This window comes from Colossoma macropomum, unplaced genomic scaffold (genome assembly GCF_904425465.1).
Source record: "Colossoma macropomum unplaced genomic scaffold, Colossoma_macropomum, whole genome shotgun sequence".
NCBI classification, from domain to species: domain Eukaryota; kingdom Metazoa; phylum Chordata; class Actinopteri; order Characiformes; family Serrasalmidae; genus Colossoma; species Colossoma macropomum.
The window spans coordinates 11,265,081-11,283,473 of record NW_023494796.1 but is presented as its reverse complement, the minus strand read 5'-3'; the positions used below and the strand labels follow the sequence as shown (position 1 = coordinate 11,283,473).

General features: G+C 41.3%; 1 protein-coding gene across 1 annotated transcript in view; it reads left to right on the top strand.

Annotated features, from left to right (window-relative positions):
* The window catches only part of pcdh7a (protocadherin 7a), a 62,818-nt gene extending 46,101 nt beyond the window's left edge, over nt 1-16,717 (top strand). The window contains 2 exon segments of the mRNA XM_036583799.1: nt 5,686-5,884; nt 14,431-16,717. Coding sequence (XP_036439692.1) covers nt 5,686-5,884; nt 14,431-14,951 — 720 coding nt within the window. The 3' untranslated portion in view covers nt 14,952-16,717.
* The last annotated feature ends 1,676 nt before the right edge of the window (nt 16,718-18,393 follow it).

The following is an 18,393-nucleotide window of genomic DNA, read 5'->3' as shown; positions in this document are numbered from 1 at the left end:
AGTAGATTAAAATAGAGTAGAACTGAGTAGAACATTAGATTAGAGTAGATTAGAAGAGAACAGAGTAGATTAGAACAGTAGATTAGAATAGAGTAGCATTGAGTAGAATGTTAGATTAGAGTAGATTAGAAGAGAGCAGAGTAGAAAAGAACAGTAGATGAGAATAGAGTAGAATTGAGTAGAACATTAGAACTAAGTAGATTAGAAGAGAACAGAGTAGATTAGAACAGTAGATTAGAATAGAGTAGAACTGAGTAGAACATTAGATTAAAGTAGATTAGCAGAGAACAGATTAGATTAGAACAGCAGATTAGAATAGAGTAGAACTGAGTATAACGTTAGATTAGAGTAGATTAGAAGAGAAGTGAGGGATGGTGTGGAGGGGAGGTTGTTCAGTTTGCTGATGCTGATCTCAGATGTGAGGTCTGATCTGATTCGCATAATATATTCGTTATGAGCGCATTCCATTTGAATATGTGAGGTGATGGAACACAGCAGAGAAACTCAGGGCTAATTAATCAGGCCTCGTTAATTTCCTTTGAACTGTCAGGTGAGGAGTGTTTTCCTTTCATTAGCTCAATGATGGCACACACACACACACACACACACACACCGACGCAGGGACAGGAGCATGTCTCAGATTAAAGAGGAAGTTTTTTGTCTCTGCTGTCAGATTAAAGGGAGGTTTTTATGTTTGCTGTCAAGGTCCATTAATATTCAATCAGCTCTGCTTTTCTGCTGCTGCTGCACTGAGTGGACGCTGTCTGTCCGCCTGAGTCCTAAGCTCCGCTGATTCCGCTGAAGCTTCTGCAAGATTAGAAGGTCAATTTACAGAGTCAGAACTGTTCACAGTGGTGGTGATAGAAACCAGACGTCCACCGCTAAAAACTGAGCTGTTGGTTTACGATAGTTTTGAGATTTTGGCCTTAAAATCCATTTCTGGTGGAGGGATACATGCAGGGCGTCACGAGGCAAAATAGTCCCCAAAGAAAACGTAATATTTCAGATCTTTTACTATTTTACCATCATCAACATTCCATATAAAACTCAGAATGACTGTGTTTACATCTCAAACACTGAATTATGAAGAAAATTTTTAAACTTTTGGTGGAATTTCCCTTTAAAAAGATAAGTTGGTGAAAAGTGGCTTCCCCCTCCAATCCCAGTCTCCAGAGAAGAGTGAGAAACTAAAAAGAAAATGAGAGACAGACAGAGAGAGAGAGAAAGGAGGAGAAGTGAAAGTGGGAGAGAAAAGGAAGAAGAAAGCGTGTGTGTGTGTGTGTGTGTGTGTGTGTGTGTGTGTGTGTGAGAGAGAGAGAGAGAGAGAGAGAGAGAAGGAGAGTTATAAAGAGGTCAAGGGCACGACATACACACACACACACAGAGAGAGAGACATACTGTGTGTGTGTGGTTGAGAGTTTGTATGAGTGTGTGTGGCTTTGAGTGTATATGAGTGTATGTTTTAATGCAGTTGCATAGTTCATAATTAATTGTATTTGCAATTGCATTTCCTCCCAGTACAACCAAAACTCCTCCCAATACAACTGAAACCACTCCCAATACAACCCAAACTCCTCCCAATACAACTGAAACCCCTCCGAGTACTCCCAAAACTCCTCCCAATACAATTGAAACTCCTTCTGGCACAACCAAAATTCCTCCCAGTACAACGGAAACCCCTCCCAGTACAACCAAAACTCCTCCCAATACAACTGAAATCCCTCCTAGTACAACCAAAACTCCTCCCAATACAACTGAAACCACTCCCAATACAACCCAAACTCCTCCCAATACAACTGAAACCCCTCCCAGTACAACCAAAACACCTCCCAATACAACTGAAACCCCTCCCAGTACAACCAAAACCCCTCCCAATACAACTGAAACCACTCCCAGTACAACCAAAACTCCTCCCAATACAATTGAAACCCCTTCTGGCACAACCAAAACTCCTCCCAGCACAACTGAAACCCCTCCCAGTACAACCAAAACTCCTCCCAATACAACTGAAACCCCTCCCAATACAACTGAAATCCCTCTCAGTACACCCAAAACTCCTCCCAATACAATTGAAACCCCTTCCGGTAAAACCAAAACTCCTCCCAGTACAACCAAAACTCCTCCCAATACAACTGAAACCCCTCCTAGTACAACCAAAACTCCTCCCAATACAACCAAAACTCTTCCCAGTACAACCGAAACCCCTCCCAGTACAACCAAAACTCCTCCCAATACAACTGAACCCCCTCCCAGTACAACCAAAATCCCTCCCAATACACCTGAAACCCCTCCCAGTACAACCAAAACCCCTCCCAATACAACTGAAACCCCTCCCAGTACAACCACAACTCCTCCCAGTACAACTGAAATTGCATATTCTGGATTTGCATATTCTGTCCCACACAGTAATTGGCCCAACTGACCAAAGACACATTTGACTATCATGTGTAAATGCATGTGTCTAAAATGTTATCAAGATACAATCCAGATATTAGACACATGAAGTGACCAGGTGTAAACGGGGTCTTGGTCACTGATCGTTAAGGGGCTGAATTCTCCTGTGTGTGTAAGTTTTATTGCTTGTTAGTGTGAATAGTGACTTTTATTTACAGCATTTCACATCTATTGCTCAATAAGTGATTAATTGAGCGTTTGCTGTGCTCTTGTTCTCCGCTGGGCTCCGGTTTTCCGAGTCGATAAGGCTGGAGGAACAGAGCTGCAGCAGCTGGAGCAGTCAGAATCTGGTGTTTTCCTGCCTCCATTCAAATCTGCAGTGGAATGATGGAAATCTGTCTATCCGATGGTATTTTCTTCTTCTCCTTCTCTCTGTGCGGTTGACCCCTCGTGCTCTCCTGTCGTTCCTCTCTGCTGTCAGCTGTCAGGTGGAGTGAGTGATTCTTTCATCAGTGTTCATTTTTCCTGACGCTGAGTGTCGCTCCCGCAGAGCCGAGATCGCTCCCCGAGTGACAAATCAGACCACTTCCATTAATTACTGGATCCACTCACTAACCGCACCTCTCTCTACCGCTCTTTCTCTCTCTACCTCTCTATCTCTCCACCTCTCTCTACCGCTCTTTCTCTCTCTATCTCTCCACCTCTCTCTACCGCTCTTTCTCTCACGCTCTCTCTCCACCTCTCTACCTCTTTCTCTTTCTCTCTCTACCGCTCTCTCTACCTCTCTCTACCTCTGTATCCCTCCACCTCTCTCTCTACCTCTCTCTTTCTCCACCTCTCTGTATACCTCTCTATCACTCACTCCACCTCTCTACCTCTCTCTCCACTTCTCTCTACCTCTCTATCTCTCTCTTCATCTCTCTACCTCTGTCTTTCTCCACCATTCTCTGTACCTCTATCTCTCTCTCTACCTCTCTCTCTCTACCGCTCCTTTCTTTCTCTACCGCTCTCTTTCTATCTCTCCACCTCTCTCTCTCTCTACCACTCTATCTCTCTCTCCACCTCTCTACCTCTCTATCTCTCTCTCTACCTCTCTGTCCCTCTTTATAGCTCTCTGTCCCTCTCCATACCTCTCTCCACCTCTCTGCCTCTCTCGCGCTCTCTCTCTCTCTCTCTCTCTCTCTCTCTCTCTCTGCATATTTCCCATAAGGCCATTCTCTGGGGCTCGTATGATTCAGTACTAGAGTAGAGTGAAAACTGGAGTATCTACAACCATCTTTAAGCTTTATCATCTTCACAGAAGGCTGCAATATGCAAATGAGCCCTCTAACCAATCATGGTGTTGTTTCCTGTGTGCTGTGAGTGTCCTGACCAATCACAGCTACAGATTAGTTTGTCTGGGTGTTTCAACGAATAGAGGTATTCATGCAAATTATGTAAAAATAATGCAGGTTAATCATTAAACGTGTCCCATTAAAGGGCTCATGTTTGTCTGACTCTCAGCATCTGATACAGAGGAACCAACGCCGTTCTAAGAGCAGCCACAGCAGTGTAGGGCAGAACTACAGCAGGATGCTACTCTGGTGGTTGACCAATCAGAACAGAGTGGGTGAGCTGACCAATCAGAGCACACTGGGCTCCCTGGGAGGCGGGCTTAAAGACACAGGAGCTCTAACAGAGCTTTTCAGATAGAGGGTGAATAGAGATGCAAAGTGAGACAAATATTGTGTTTTGGGAAAAAGAAAGCGTGTAAGTCTGTTCTAGTAGAATTCAAGTTTAAAAATATGAACATTGAAAATGAGCGTAATAGATACCATTTAATAATAATCACAATTCTGGTATTTCACCAGATGTATCTCACGTTTGAAGCAGACGTTGGTTTGGCTTATGTAACAGTGTTTTGGGAGAGTTCTTGGTGCTGCTTTGATGAACTGACTGCTCTGGAAACGTGCTCTAATTTCAGATATTCCCAATATTCCATCAATAACGTCAGTCCGCGCCTCTTTTCAGAGCATGTGAGGCAGCGTCTGCTTAGCAAAGAGATGTTCGAGGTGTTAGAGAACCTAGTTTGGAATCTATTTGGTGATGGCGTCTGTGTGGATTTCACACCTTCGGGACTTTTCCGCTGTCGTTTAGTTGCTGTGGAGGCATAAACATCATTGATTCTTCACACTTCAGTCATCAGTGCCGCTCGTCAATGTCATTTACACCTCCTCATGTTCTCTTATAGACTAAGCGCTTTAATGGACCTTTCTCACATTCCCGTCTGAGTATATTAAGGCCCGTAATCTCAGATTATATTCCCACTGCTGTGATAACATAAGTGTTAACTGGTATTCAAGATAATTCTTAGAGGAGAGAGGTACCATAGAAATGAAGCTCATTATAGTGATTATTAATAACAGTATCAGTCTTTCTGAGAATCTTTACCATAATCCTGAAAATCTCAGATTATATTCCCACTGCTGTGATAACATAAGTGTTAACTGGTATTCAAGATAATTCTTAGAGGAGAGAGGTACCATAGAAATTAAGCTCATTATAGTGATTATTAATAACAGTATCAGTCTTTCTGAGAATCTTTACCATAATCCTGAAAATTAATGACATGACCTCTGAAAAATATTAAAGAAAATCCTAAATGATATGCAAGATAATCCTGAATTTTTAAATTTTTAAATATATTAAAATGAATTCTGAAAACATTCAAATTAATTTTGGACAATATTAATGTAAATTCTGAAAGATATTATTGTTCATTCTTAAATATATTCAAATTAATTGATAAAAAAAACAAAAATTTATTCTGGGAGATATTAAAGGTAGTTCTGAAAGATATTATAGTTAATTCTGAAAATTCCTCATGAAAATTCTGAGGAAATTAAAAAAAGTGAAATATATTAACAAATATTCTGAAATTAATTCCAGAATATTCTGAAATAAAGAAAGATATTTGGAAAAATATTTGTGGTAATTACAACAGATACTTGTAAAAAATACTCTGAAAGATTTTCACAATAACAATAAATAAAGAAAAATGTTCACAATAATTTTACAGATATTTACAATAATTCTGAATGATATTCAAAATAATCCTCAAACATGTTCAGAGTAAATCTGAAATGAGTGCATAATAATGTTCTCACATGCAAAGTAATATGACTGGAGTGGTAGCAGGTTGTCCTATAGCGCCCCCACAGGTTCACGAAACGGTCCCTGCAGGTTGTATTTTGCTGTTGCACCTTTACTGAGCTGTGGTATCTTCATGTGTCTTCATGTGTGTGTCTGCAGCCTTTGCGGAGGGTGACGTTCTCCGTGGCGACACAGCCGCAAGACCCTGGTTGCTATGACAGTGGGGTGGAGGACTCGGAGACCCCCAGCAGTAAGAGCTCATCTGGGCCCAGGATCGGAGTTCTGCCGCTGCCAGAGGACGGATACGAGAGAACAACACCAGAGGGCAGCGTGGGGGAGGAGGAACATGTGGAGAACGGTGAGAACATCCACACACATGCTGACATGAGAACACCTCCAGAAACAAGACCTCCAACTGGTAACTTTGTAGGAGAAGGAAAGAGAAAAAATCGATTTTAATTTGATTTTCAGCCATAAAATTTTAATCAGCTAAGGTAGAACCTAACTGTGGGCTATCAGGTTGTGAGATGCTGGTATACGCTTATATTGAGGCCATGAGTTAGTCTGATTTGAACTTTGTTTTCCAAAAAATGGTGTTTTAGTTAGGGTTGGGGTGGGTCTTGCAGTCACGTATTCGGTAGGTAACAGTGAAAACATGCACAGATAGAATGGAGAGGGGAGTTGAGCTCCTGCCCTTCTGCGCTCTGGGTCAGCATGTATAATATATATGGCCATTTTCATGAGCCGTTTCAGCAAGGCGAGGCCATGGCTGCGTCCAGACACTTTTGCTACTGCTCCTGTCCTCTTCCTCCCTTCTTTCCTACTGCTTCTCTATTACCCAACAATAATCCGGAGGGTTTGAGGAGAGAATGGAGCAGGAGGAATGGAGAGAACAAGCTGAAATTTGGGGAAACGGAACAGCTGATTCCTTTCAGCATCATTAAATTTGATGTGAACTATTGACAAAATGAGCCAATCACAACATTCCCTTTAAAAGCTGCTACTCAGAGCTGCCTATTCACGTTTGTGTGGTTTTCTACTTTATATTTTTTATTTTATTTTAAACCAAGTACAAAATACAAAACACATAAACCCAAATAAAATACAGAATTTAAAGTATAGCTGGACTACTCCATGTTTGTCCATCCTCTCTGGACATCTCTGCAGTGATGTCACTCTAAATTCTTTAAAAGACGTCCTGGGTAGCATCCACTCATATATCCTCCACTTGAAGCCACTTTGGCAGGCGTTCTAAGTGGCTTCTTTCTTCTCGTCCAGTATTCGCCCAGTAAGATGGCGTCACAAATCAGTTTCTAGATCACGGAGGAGAGGAGGAGGATTGGTAGGAAAGAGCAGCAGCTTTCAGGGTTTCTGGACACAGCCTCAATCTCGGGAATCAAGCTTGTCTGACAGTTCGGATTCCACTAGCACGTGGTGTGAAATTCTCCATCCACGTCCTTCGCCAGTGCCTCGCTGCTTGAGTGGCACGTCTGTCTACAACGCTGGACATGAATGAACCTGTCCATCAGTCTTGGATTTCAAATAGTTTAGATCAATCATCTTCTCAAGTGGGCTACTCTCGAAAACTTAAAAGCTCAGTATAGTTCATCACTGTCATACAACAGATAGATAGATAGATAGATAGATAGATAGATAGATAGTGCAAATGTGCAATAATCGGCATAAATATAACATATCTATGAAATATATAGCTATATGAACAATATATACACAACTACAAACATAGACACGAAAACCTCACGACGTTTTCACAGTTTTGCATGTTTTTTTTTTTTAAAAATCCATTGCCCTCTGCATTGTGTTGAAATAGAAATGGTCAAAAATGTGGTTCTACTAATGTTTTCTATAAGCATTCACTTCCGGTTTTCTATACATGATTCTCAAGTATCAAATTATCCAGCATTATGGTGATGTAGAACGAAATGACATTGGATTAGAAACATTAGCACTTTAGAAAGCTTAAAAACTCAGGTTTGATTCCTGCAGATCATTTAATGATGCGTTATTCACAGCAGTTATGATCGTTTAATTTGAGACATAAGCACCGAATGAGAAATGCTCGCAAATCTGTGGTCCTTACCTTCAAACCCTCGCCGCTCTCCACAGAGACGTCATAATCTGGTCTTGATAACATGGCAAGAGTCAGGGATCAGTTTAGAGATCTATCGGCCAGTCGGGCAGGAATAAACTCCTCCATTCTACACACACACACACACACATTTTCTAAGCAGCTTATTCTTCTGGGTCACGGGGGGAGCTGGAGCCCATCCCAGCGGTCATTGGGCAGAAGGCAGGAAACACCCTGGACAGGTTCCACCACTCTAGCCACATACAATTATTCTGACTGTTGAGAGTGTTACCTTTCAAATGAGACCAAGATCATGACTGTAGCCCAAAGTATGTGGAAACAGCGCTCCTGTGTGCTGTTTCAGGCTAAACTGGGGCGACTATTAAAAGGGTAATTTTCTTTACAAGTTAAGCTTCTTCCTTCTCCTGTGAAGTTACCGTTACTGAGACACGAGGTTTTGTACCAGTAGCGATGATGTGTTGGTTGGCGATCAACCAGCAAAGATATTTATTAACCAGCTATAACTGCAGTTCAGTGCTGTCTATAAACTCATCAGGAACATCAGCAGCATCAGGGACGTCCTGTCATGTGGTGTTTCTTTTACTTATATCTTTGTGTTCGTTAAGTTTTGTACAAAATGGGGAACCCAGATCTTTACTTTTCATCTATGCCGTCTAGTTGAAGCCAACTCGTTTTTTTTTCATCCAGCAGTCCCTCACACACTTTTTCACCACTCCCTGTTGATAACAAATGGGGCGAAATTTCGGACGGTGCATTTGTGTGCAGTGGAGGGACATGTTGTTATAGCTCTTGGGCACCCCCTCAGGTGCAGTACCACCCCTTTACAGAGAAGTCTGTTCTCTGTAAAATCAACAACACCTTGGAACTTGACTGGGGGTGCACAAACTTTTTGACAGTATTGTACATCTATTTATTTGTGCTATTGTTGAAGAGTTTTACCCAAAGCCTCGTTTTTTCTTTCTGGTGAGACGTAAGGCTTTTCTCCTTTGTGCTCAGGTTGAAGGTGACGGTAAAGTTTCCAAACGCTGCTTCTTTCATTCGTTTTCTACTCTGTAGCTTCACTGAAACTCCAGCTTTGTTCACTTCCACCGGAGAAAAACACGACCTTGTGCTGAACAAACAGAGCAAAGAAAACGCGGAGGTGCTGTGTGAGTGAGTTCTAGCAGGAAATCTAGTATACTATTGGTGTGGTACAAAAGTCAGGGACCACTTATTTCATTTCCAGTCAAGTGCAGTGAAGTGTGAGTTCTTAATTTTTCAGGAGACATTTGTGACAAGATTAGACAGAAGATAATGCACTTGAATAAGGAAGAAGATAGTAATACCCCTAACAACCAACTGGAAGACCAGGTAGACCACCAAAACTGCCCCCATCAGATAAACCGCACTTAAAGCTCTCATCTTTGAGATAGAGGAGAACATCAAGCTGCTTCAGATCTGAAAGCATCCACAGTTGTTTCTGTCCATCCTTCCACTGTGAGAAGACAACTCAGCGTTGTGGGTCTGAAAGGATGCGTAGCTGTCAAGAAGCCTCACTGAAGAAAAGGAATCAGACAAGAACATCTGCAGTAGAACACCGAAACTGAATGTGAAGAATTTTCAGACTGAAGAGTCAAAATTTAAGATCTTTGGTAGTAACAGAAGGCAGTTTAGACGCCACCAAAGCCATGAAAGACTCTTCAAACCATCAGTGAAGCACAGTGGAGGATCAGTGGACGTTTGGAGATGAAGAACAACATCTGGAGCCGGTGAAGTACAAATGTTAATCCATCATGCAGCACCTTCTGGAAAACATCTGACTGAGAAAAAATTCAGTCTACATTAAGATAACGACCCCAAGCACACTGCTAAGGTGACTGAGACGTTCTTATGTAACGAAGAAGCTGCTGGTTTTCTTAGAACAATGGACTGACCACCCCAGAGTCCAGACCTCAACATCCTTGAATGCATTTGGACTACTTCAGAAAATGATGAACCTACCTCTAAGACTGAACGTTGGAGGTGTGTCTGCAGATTTCTTTGACAAACTGAAAGTGAGTCTCCTGAAAAGAATGGAAGCTATAATAAAGGTAAAGAGTGACTCACTAAAATACTGAAACATCTCATACTAGATTTAGTTGTTGAGGCTTCCAGATATTAAAAATGAATAACTAATAACTTATTAATGGCTGCTTTAAAAATTGCACAAGAGCAGGTTTTATCTAAATAAAGATTTGATGGCTTTCTGTTCCAAACTATTATTAGAAGCTGATATTGAAAATGAAAACATGACGCTGTGCTCTGCTGTGGGTCTCTGTGTCCTGACTGAACAGTAGAGGAGTTTTATACCCAGATTTAGCAAAGCCAATCAAGGTCTTGTAAAACCCTTTAAATCTGATTGGTTCCACCATGTTGACAAACACACAAACAATACAGCAAACAGGATTAGAGTCCAACCAGCAGCGAGAAAACAAGCACAGTGATGAGCTGTTTCTGCTCAGAAAACACAAAGAAGAAGGCTTTAGCCGAATCCCAACTGTCTCTCACAGTCTCCCGTCCACTACATAGGGTGTGTGGTCATATAAGTGTGGGGTTAGTCCTAAATGTTCCTCTATTTACAGTATCTAGTGCACTACATAGGGTGTATGGTCATATAAGTGTGGGGTTAGTCCTAAATGTTCCTCTATTTACAGTATCTAGTGCACTACATGGGGTGTAAGGGCCTATAGGCTTTATCTGAATCCTAAAAGTTCCTCTATTTACAGTATCTAGTCCACTACATGGGGTGTAAAGGCTTCAGTCCTAAATCTCCCTCTATTTACAGCATCTAGTGCACTACATAGGGTGTGTGGTCATATAAGCTTTGGGTCAGTCCTAAATGTTTGTCACAGTATCTAGTGCCATATATAGCATGTAAGGGCCTGTAGGCTTTAGTGGAATTCTAAATAATCCTCTATTTACAGTATCTAGTCCACTACATAGGGTGTAAGGGCCTATAGGCTTTATCTGAATCCTAAATGTCCCTCTATTTGCAGTATCTAGTCCACTACATAGGGTGTAATGGCTTCAGTCTCAAATCTCCCTCTATTTGCAGTATCTAGTGAACTACACAGGGTATAGGGGCCCATAGGCTTTAGCTGAGTCCTAAATGTCCCTCTGTTTATAGCACTGCGTTCACTGCATAGGGTGTATGGCCACATAAGCTTTGATTCCATTCGATTCAATATATTTAATATTTCATATTTTGCAATGGATCTTTAAAAAGATGCTTCTTTAGTAAAGGAAATGGTTATGTTTAGAACCATGAGTTCTATATATAACCACTTGCATGCCAGTATATCTATTATTTCATGTTATGTGACATGAACACTCTTAAAAAGAGACAGTTCTTCAAGGGTTCTTAAGTAAAGGTGATAGTTCTATCTAGAACTATGAGTATTGCATGCCTAAATGGTTCTTTGCATGATGAAATGGCTCTTCAGATAGATGGAGAATGTGCTGTATATGGTTCTATATAGAATTTTTTTTTAAATGGTTCTATGTAGCACCAAAAAGCGATCTTCTGATGTTACGATGTCAAGCTTGTTACATTAGCAGAACCCTTTTTGGTGCTATATAGAACCATATGCAGCATATTCTCCATCAATCTGAAGAAAAATTTCACCATGCAAACAACACTTAAAGCATTCAAGTGGTTCTATAGAGAATCTGTGGTTCTTTCTTTTACTAAGGAACACCTAAAGAGCCATTTATTTCAAGAGGTTATTATAGAGGTTATTATAAGATTATTTAACTTATTTCTAGACTTTTTTTACTTGTTTTAATGACTTTTCTCACGTGAAATCAACTCACTGTATTAGCAGATACTTGTGCTTATTTCAAGCATATTTCAAAAATCTACCAGTAAAAGATCATTTTAACACAATTTTAACTTAAGGAATATTAGATATCTTGACTAGATTTGAGGTCATTTCAGTGTAGTTGTGTGGAGAACATTTCCAAAAGCTCACTGATTGATCCCATACAGACAGATCTAGTCTAGTCTGCTCAAGTTCTATTGTTTATTTTCCAGACTTTGTCTTGTTAAAATGTCAGTGTTTGTTTGAAGTGTATGAGAAACAAACTGCAGAGGCCTAACATGTCTTGGCTGATTGACTATATTTGGGGTAGGCCGTGTAGGGGGGGGTGAGCGGGGGGTGTATATTATATATGTTTTTTTCAGTCCAGGCTCAGTGATTTGTAAGGCAGTGAAAGTGTTTTGCTGCCGGATCGTTTATGTGTCGCCGGAATAAAAGTGCAGTTATTTATAGCTGCACTCAGCATCCACGTCATCCACTCGGAGCGGCGGTCCCACGGGGGGAAATCTAAACAGGACCTTCCCCTGGAGCGCCGCCAGGAACACCACCACCGTTCACAGCCCTAGTTCACAAAAATCCTAAACAAGTAAACCATTTCAGCACATCTCAGTTCCACTTTCACTTCTGGAGAGTTTCATTCTGAAGATGCTGTTTATCCGTTTAACACTATGTAGTCCAGGACTGGTCGTAGTTGCCAGTCCAGCAAACTGACACTTTAATCTCTAGCAAGGGTTCTTAGCCTGGGGGTTGGCAATAGGTCCCAGGGGGGTCATAAGAGTGGTCTTATGGGACATATCAAACACAGAGAAAATCATTTTGATGAGTGCATACAAGCTCTGCTGAACGGCTCCATCTACAGGCAACATGGGTTAATGTCGGTTATCAATTTGTATTGGGTGAGTGTATTACTGAGGGAGGGTCTTGATTGATGGAAGATACTGATGGAGGGAGGGTCTTGATGGAGGGAGGATCTTGATTGACAGAAGGTCTTGGTTGAAGGAAGGAGGGTCTTGATTGATGGAGGGAGTTTCTTGGTTTAGGGAGGGTCTTGATTGAGGGAGGGTCTTGGTTGACAAAAAGTCTTGATGAAGGGAGGGTCTTGGTTGAAGGAGGGTCTTGATTGATGGAAAGTCTTGATTGAGGGAGGGTCTTGATTGATGGAGGGAGGGTCTTGACTGAGAGAGGGTCTTGATTGATGGAGGGAGGGTCTTGACTGAGAGAGGGTCTTGATTGATGGAGGGAGGGTCTTGGTTGATGGAAGGTCTTGGTTGAAGGAGGGTCTTGATTGATGGAAGGTCTTGGTTGAAAGAGGGTCTTGATTGAGGGAGGGTCTTGATTGATGGAAGGTCCTGGTTGAATGAGGGTCTTGATTGAGGAAGGTTCTTGATTGACCATTTAACCTGAAGCATTTTTCAGCACCAGGTAAAAGATTTTTGGTTTGTGGTGAAGTGCTAGCTAAGGAATGCAGGCCAAGTGAGTAGACTTACTACTCGATTATTATTCTGTGTTTTCTTTAATGAGTATACTGGTGTGTGTTTGGATGGGGCGCTGGAGGGCTGGGGGGGGTGGCGGCTGGAGGACAGAGGGGGGTATGTTTGGCAAAGAGGGGATCACCAAATTTTTTTGACCCCAAATGACCCCTGTGAAATAAGTCAAGAACTCCTGGGTTATAGGACTCGACTTTAGAGAAACACAGCCTTTACTGGAATAAACTAAATTAGGAAGCTTTAATTTTCATTACATATACATAAAAATAATTCATAACAAGTGAAAGTAAGTGTTGCTGTGTGACAGTATTAATGTGTCAGTACTGTGTCAGTATTAATCTGTAGTGTGCTGTTTTACAGTTGCACTGGACATTAGTCCACTAGATGGAGACAAAGCTGCATTTTTGAGCCAAACACTATTTTTGACAAGAAGGTTGAATTATTTACATTCTATCTCTCTCTCTCTCTCTCTCTCTCTCTCTCTCTCTCTATTTATCTACTCTCTTATAGTCTCTCTCTCCTCCCATCCCTCATTTCCTTCTTTTTTCTCTTTCCATACTTCACTCTCTCACTCTTCCTACCTCTCTCTCTCTCATTGTCTCTTCCTCGACTCGCTCTTCCCTTTTCTCATCTCTCTCCCCATCTCTCTCACCCTCTTTTTTCCTCTATCGCTCTAGCTGTAATCAACTAGAAGCAGTGAAAAAAACGTTTACTACCATTATAAGTATTAAAACATATACAAATATACAAATATTTTTTATAGATTTATAGATGTTATTGCTATGGTATCCCATGTGGTTGTTAAGGTGTAGCTACGCTGTTTCTATGGTATCCCTGGTTACTAAGGTGTTGCTAGACCACTGCCACAGTATCCCGGGTGGCTGCTAAGGTGATGCTAAGGCCAGTGCTATGTTATTATAAGTGGTTGTTAAGATGTTGTTAGGTTATTGCTATGGTATCCCATGTGGTTGCTAAGTTGTAGCTATGCAGTTTCTATGGTATCCCTGGTGGTTACCAAAGTGTTGTAAGGCTATTGCTCTAGTAAACCTGGTGGTTGCTAAGGTGGTCCAAGGCCATTGCTATGGTATCCTTAGTTGTTGTTAATATTTCTCATTATAAGAATTTTGTAAGATTAAGTAAGATTATTCAATCTATTTCTAGACATTTTCACTTATTTTAAGTAATTTTCTCAAGTGAAAGTATTTTCCTACATTAGGAGATCATTTTTCTTGCTTCAAGAAAGAGTGCTTAAAGAAAGCTCAATTAACTTCATAAAATTGCTCAAAAGAAGTAAAAATATCTAGAAATAGCTTGATGTCTTCACAATCTCATACTGAGAAATATTACTTTTACAGCCTACATTTAATGTTAGTTTTGAAATGTAGATTCACTTTCCTAGAAATTTCAACCTGTTGAGGAAAAAAATAAAATAAACTCTCTCTCTCTTTCTCTCTGTCTCTCTCTCTTTCAGACCCACGGCACCTCCCTGATGTGGCCCTAACTGGTAAATGTACACGCGACTGCGATGAGTTCGGCCACTCGGACGCCTGCTGGATGCCCGTCCGTCCATCACCACGGAAACGGCAGCCCGGCGACCCCTCGGCAGGTGACGACAACAACAACCACGAGGACGACAGCGAGCGCGAGGAGATCGAGGAGGAGGAAGAGGAGGGTGGCGAGGAGGACGAAGGCTCGGACCAGGGCAGCGGCGGTGGCGGGGCCGAGGACGCCCGCGGCTCGCTCTCCAACGTCGACCAGCGCAACCGTAACATGGGCGACCACAACCGCAACCTGCTGAACCGCAAGATGACCTCGGCCTCCTACGACACCTTCAGCAGCGCCGGCTTCGGCCATCACCACCACCATCACCGCGGCAACGAGCAGGACGACCTGCACCAGCGGTCCGAGGTCATCCCGCTGACCCGCACGGGGGGCGGAGACTACAAGACCACGTCGTGCCTCACGCTGTCGCGCAGGGAGGTGTACCTGTGATCCAGCCTCATACCTTCGATCTCCTGGGTGACTTCCTCTGAACCCTCCACCCTCAATCACCCCCAGGTGACCTTTGACCTCTGGCCAGACACTCACCTGGGGCTGATGAAGTCCAGCTGAATTTCAGGACCGCCCTAAAGAGGTGGTCACCAACCCTGGACCTGGACTTCTGCAGGTTTCACCTTCCAAGCCAAACATCTGAATGTCTATAGATGATTACTATGCTAATTTAATAGTAATTATGCAGGTCTAATTATAATAAACGAACATTCTACTGATAGCTAGTTTATAATAACAACTGTACAAATGTAATGACAGCATAATTATGCTAGAAGGTGAACCTGTGACCTGCGAAAAGGATGAAAGCATCTTAATATTCCTCAGTATAAGACTGTTAGCACAGTTGTAACATAATATAAAAGCTATTTCCAGATATTTTTACTTATGTAATTTTATTAAGTGACATTTTACTGCACTAGCAGATCATTTTAGCTTGTTTCAAGAAGAAAAAACAAAGTAAACATAGTAACTTCACTTCAAAAGAAGTAAAATATCTAGAAATAGCTTAATAATCTCCTAACAATTTTATACGGAGAAATATTACATATACAGCCTACATTTAAGGTGCTTTCACTTCATTTTCGCAGTGTAGAAATTTCATCCTCAATTTCCAGTCCTCATTCAACCAATCAAGAACTTCTACAGACAATTATTAGCTGGATTACAAGTAGGTGGATTAGCATTAGAGCTAGTAGATCTCCAAGAGCAGAGTTGGTGACCACCAACACCAAAGCACACACCTGTTCAGAACAGCCGTGCTTACCTTTTTTTTGCCAAACGAGACAAAAACAAAGAACAATCATCCGCTCATTTCTCCGGATGCAAAAACAAAAGGATTTCGGGACTTTCGGAGAACCATGGAGGAGTCGTGAACTCGGAAATACGTGCATGTTTGACGCTGTAGGGAGAAGGAGAGGCGAGTTAACGTTCTTCACGTGTAAAGGAATAGCATCTAGCCAATCAGACGGCTGTACAGATGTGACATCATCAACATGCAACCAATCGTTTCGAACCGAAACGAACTTGCTAACTGTTTAGCGGCTAACCAATCATCAGTTACGCATTTGAATATACATCTAGTTCGTAGATCAGTAGTGTCAGAAGACGATAAAAGAGACAAGAAAAGTGGAGTATACTGTTTTTTCTTTCTTTCTTGGAGATGTAAACGGAGCGACTCTGCGCTGACGCGTCTCGAGGGACAGAAGGATCATCCTGACTGTTACGGTTTCACCACGGACCTGAAAGTGAAGCCTCGCAGCGACTGTTTAGCCAAAAGAGAGCGACGAGACACTTTCGCAGTTTCTTCATCGGCCACGTTTCCTTCTTTCGTGCGTCGCGTGAGCGCACTCTCGCACGCAAAAAAAACTCGCATTCTTCTGCTGCATATTAGCCTTTGTAAAAGAAATTAGCTGTAGCATCTTTGCCTGCTTAACCTTCAGCCGGCGCATACGACGGTGAAGCGCAACTGAATAACTAATCATCTGTTTAAGTGCATCATACTTCAGGGCATTAAACGACGCTCAAGCTACTTCTATGCTATCCAGTAAATGAGAAATGTATCATCTTTTTTATGTAGGAACCATAGGTGAACCAAATTTCTGTAAAGACCACACTGCATGACTTAAGCTAATGCTAATTTTTTTGATAAAAATAGACATTTTTTTTTTCTCTCTCTGGGGATGTAATCTCTTTAAAAATTGTGTGTGTGTGTGTGTGTGTGTGTGTGTGTGTGTGTGTGTTGAAGCCCATTCCAAATAGGAATAGGAGAAAAAAAATCCTTGTTTTTACTACTCTGGCAGCAGTGTGTCAAAATATTTACTTATCATGACAAAATCACATTTTCTTGACATATTTAGTATCTCCTAAAATGTACTCAAAATATTGACTGAATTAGGCTTTTCTCCAAATATTAACTTGATCATTTTAAATAATGACTCATTTTTATGAAATATTGATTTAGCATCTCTTAAAAATAACTTTTACTCTGTTACTGACTTAGTCTTTCAGATTAATTATGCGCTTTCTCCAAATATTAACTTTATATTTTAAAATAATGACTTATTTTCTCAAAATATTGATTTATTATCTCAAAATATTAACTTAGTTAGTTAAAATAATAACGATAGTACCTCCAAATTCCAAGAATATGTAAGAAAGTAATTATTTTGAATAATTAGGGCACTATTTTGAGAAGATTCTTAATTATTTGATTAAAAAAGTCAATGTTTAAATTAGTCATTAATTTGAGACACTAAGCCAACATATTGAGAAAATAAGTTATTGTTTTCTATAAAATAAGTCACTTTTTTGAGACACTGAGTCAGTTCTGAGGTACTTCTGAAGGAAACAAAGGAGAGAAAAAAAAAAAACACAGGTGATTCTGTTCTCCTCTACCTGGCGGGAATGGGCTTCAGTGTGTGTGTGTGTGTGTGTGTGTGTGTGTGTGGAGGCAGGGAGTGCGGCGTGTGTGGAAATGTCTAAAGTTAAGCTCAAACTTTTCCAAAAAGAGAGAATTCCACTGAAGCGATGCAGGTTTCGATATGATTAGCCTACTTCATGAGCCTTTCTCTAACAATCATTCTGTAAACCTGTATTGTTGTTCGTGTTCTGCTGTTGAAGGTTGATTATTGCATGATGCTCATGTCTCCTGTGGATCCTGGTGTCCTGCTGCGTTCAACTGAGTTCGGAAGCGGGAAGTCTGACCTCCGAATGACATCGTTTTTGAGCTGCAGAGGAAGCTACCTGGCTAATGTTTCTTTGCCTTTTCCTAGTCTGAGGTCAAGAATTCTGACTGGTGAGCTCCAGTTGAACGCAGCATTAGGTGAGGCCGAATGTTTCATTGTCCAGGCTCATTGGTGTTGTCACTGTTCTGTTGCATTGTGGGAAATGTAGTTCAAGCACCTTCATAAAAATGTTCTACTGGCATCTCACCAACACTCAGGAATCCTGAGATGCAGCAACGACCACAATGTCTCGCTCTCTCTCTCTCTGTCTCTCTCTCTCTCTCTCTCTCTCTCTTCTGTATCTGATTCTTTATCTCTTTCTCTCTTTTCACTGTTTCTTTTTCTCTCATTTTTAAAGTTTTTCCTGTCTTTTTCTCGTCTCTTGCTCTCTTTCTCTTTCTTTAACTTTTCTCAGTGTCTGATTTCCTTTTTCTTTCTCTCCTTCCTCTTTCTCTCTGTCTCTCCCGCTGTCTCTCTCTCTCTCCATCTCTCTCTCTCTTTTCTTTCTTAACTATTCCTCTGTATCTCTTTTTCTCATTTCTGTTCTCTAATTCTCTTTCTTTCCTCTGTCTTTATCTTTTTCTCTTTCTGATTCACTTGCTCTCTTTCTGAATGTTCTCTTTCTCTTTCTTTTTCTCTTCTCTTACTTTCTCATTCTT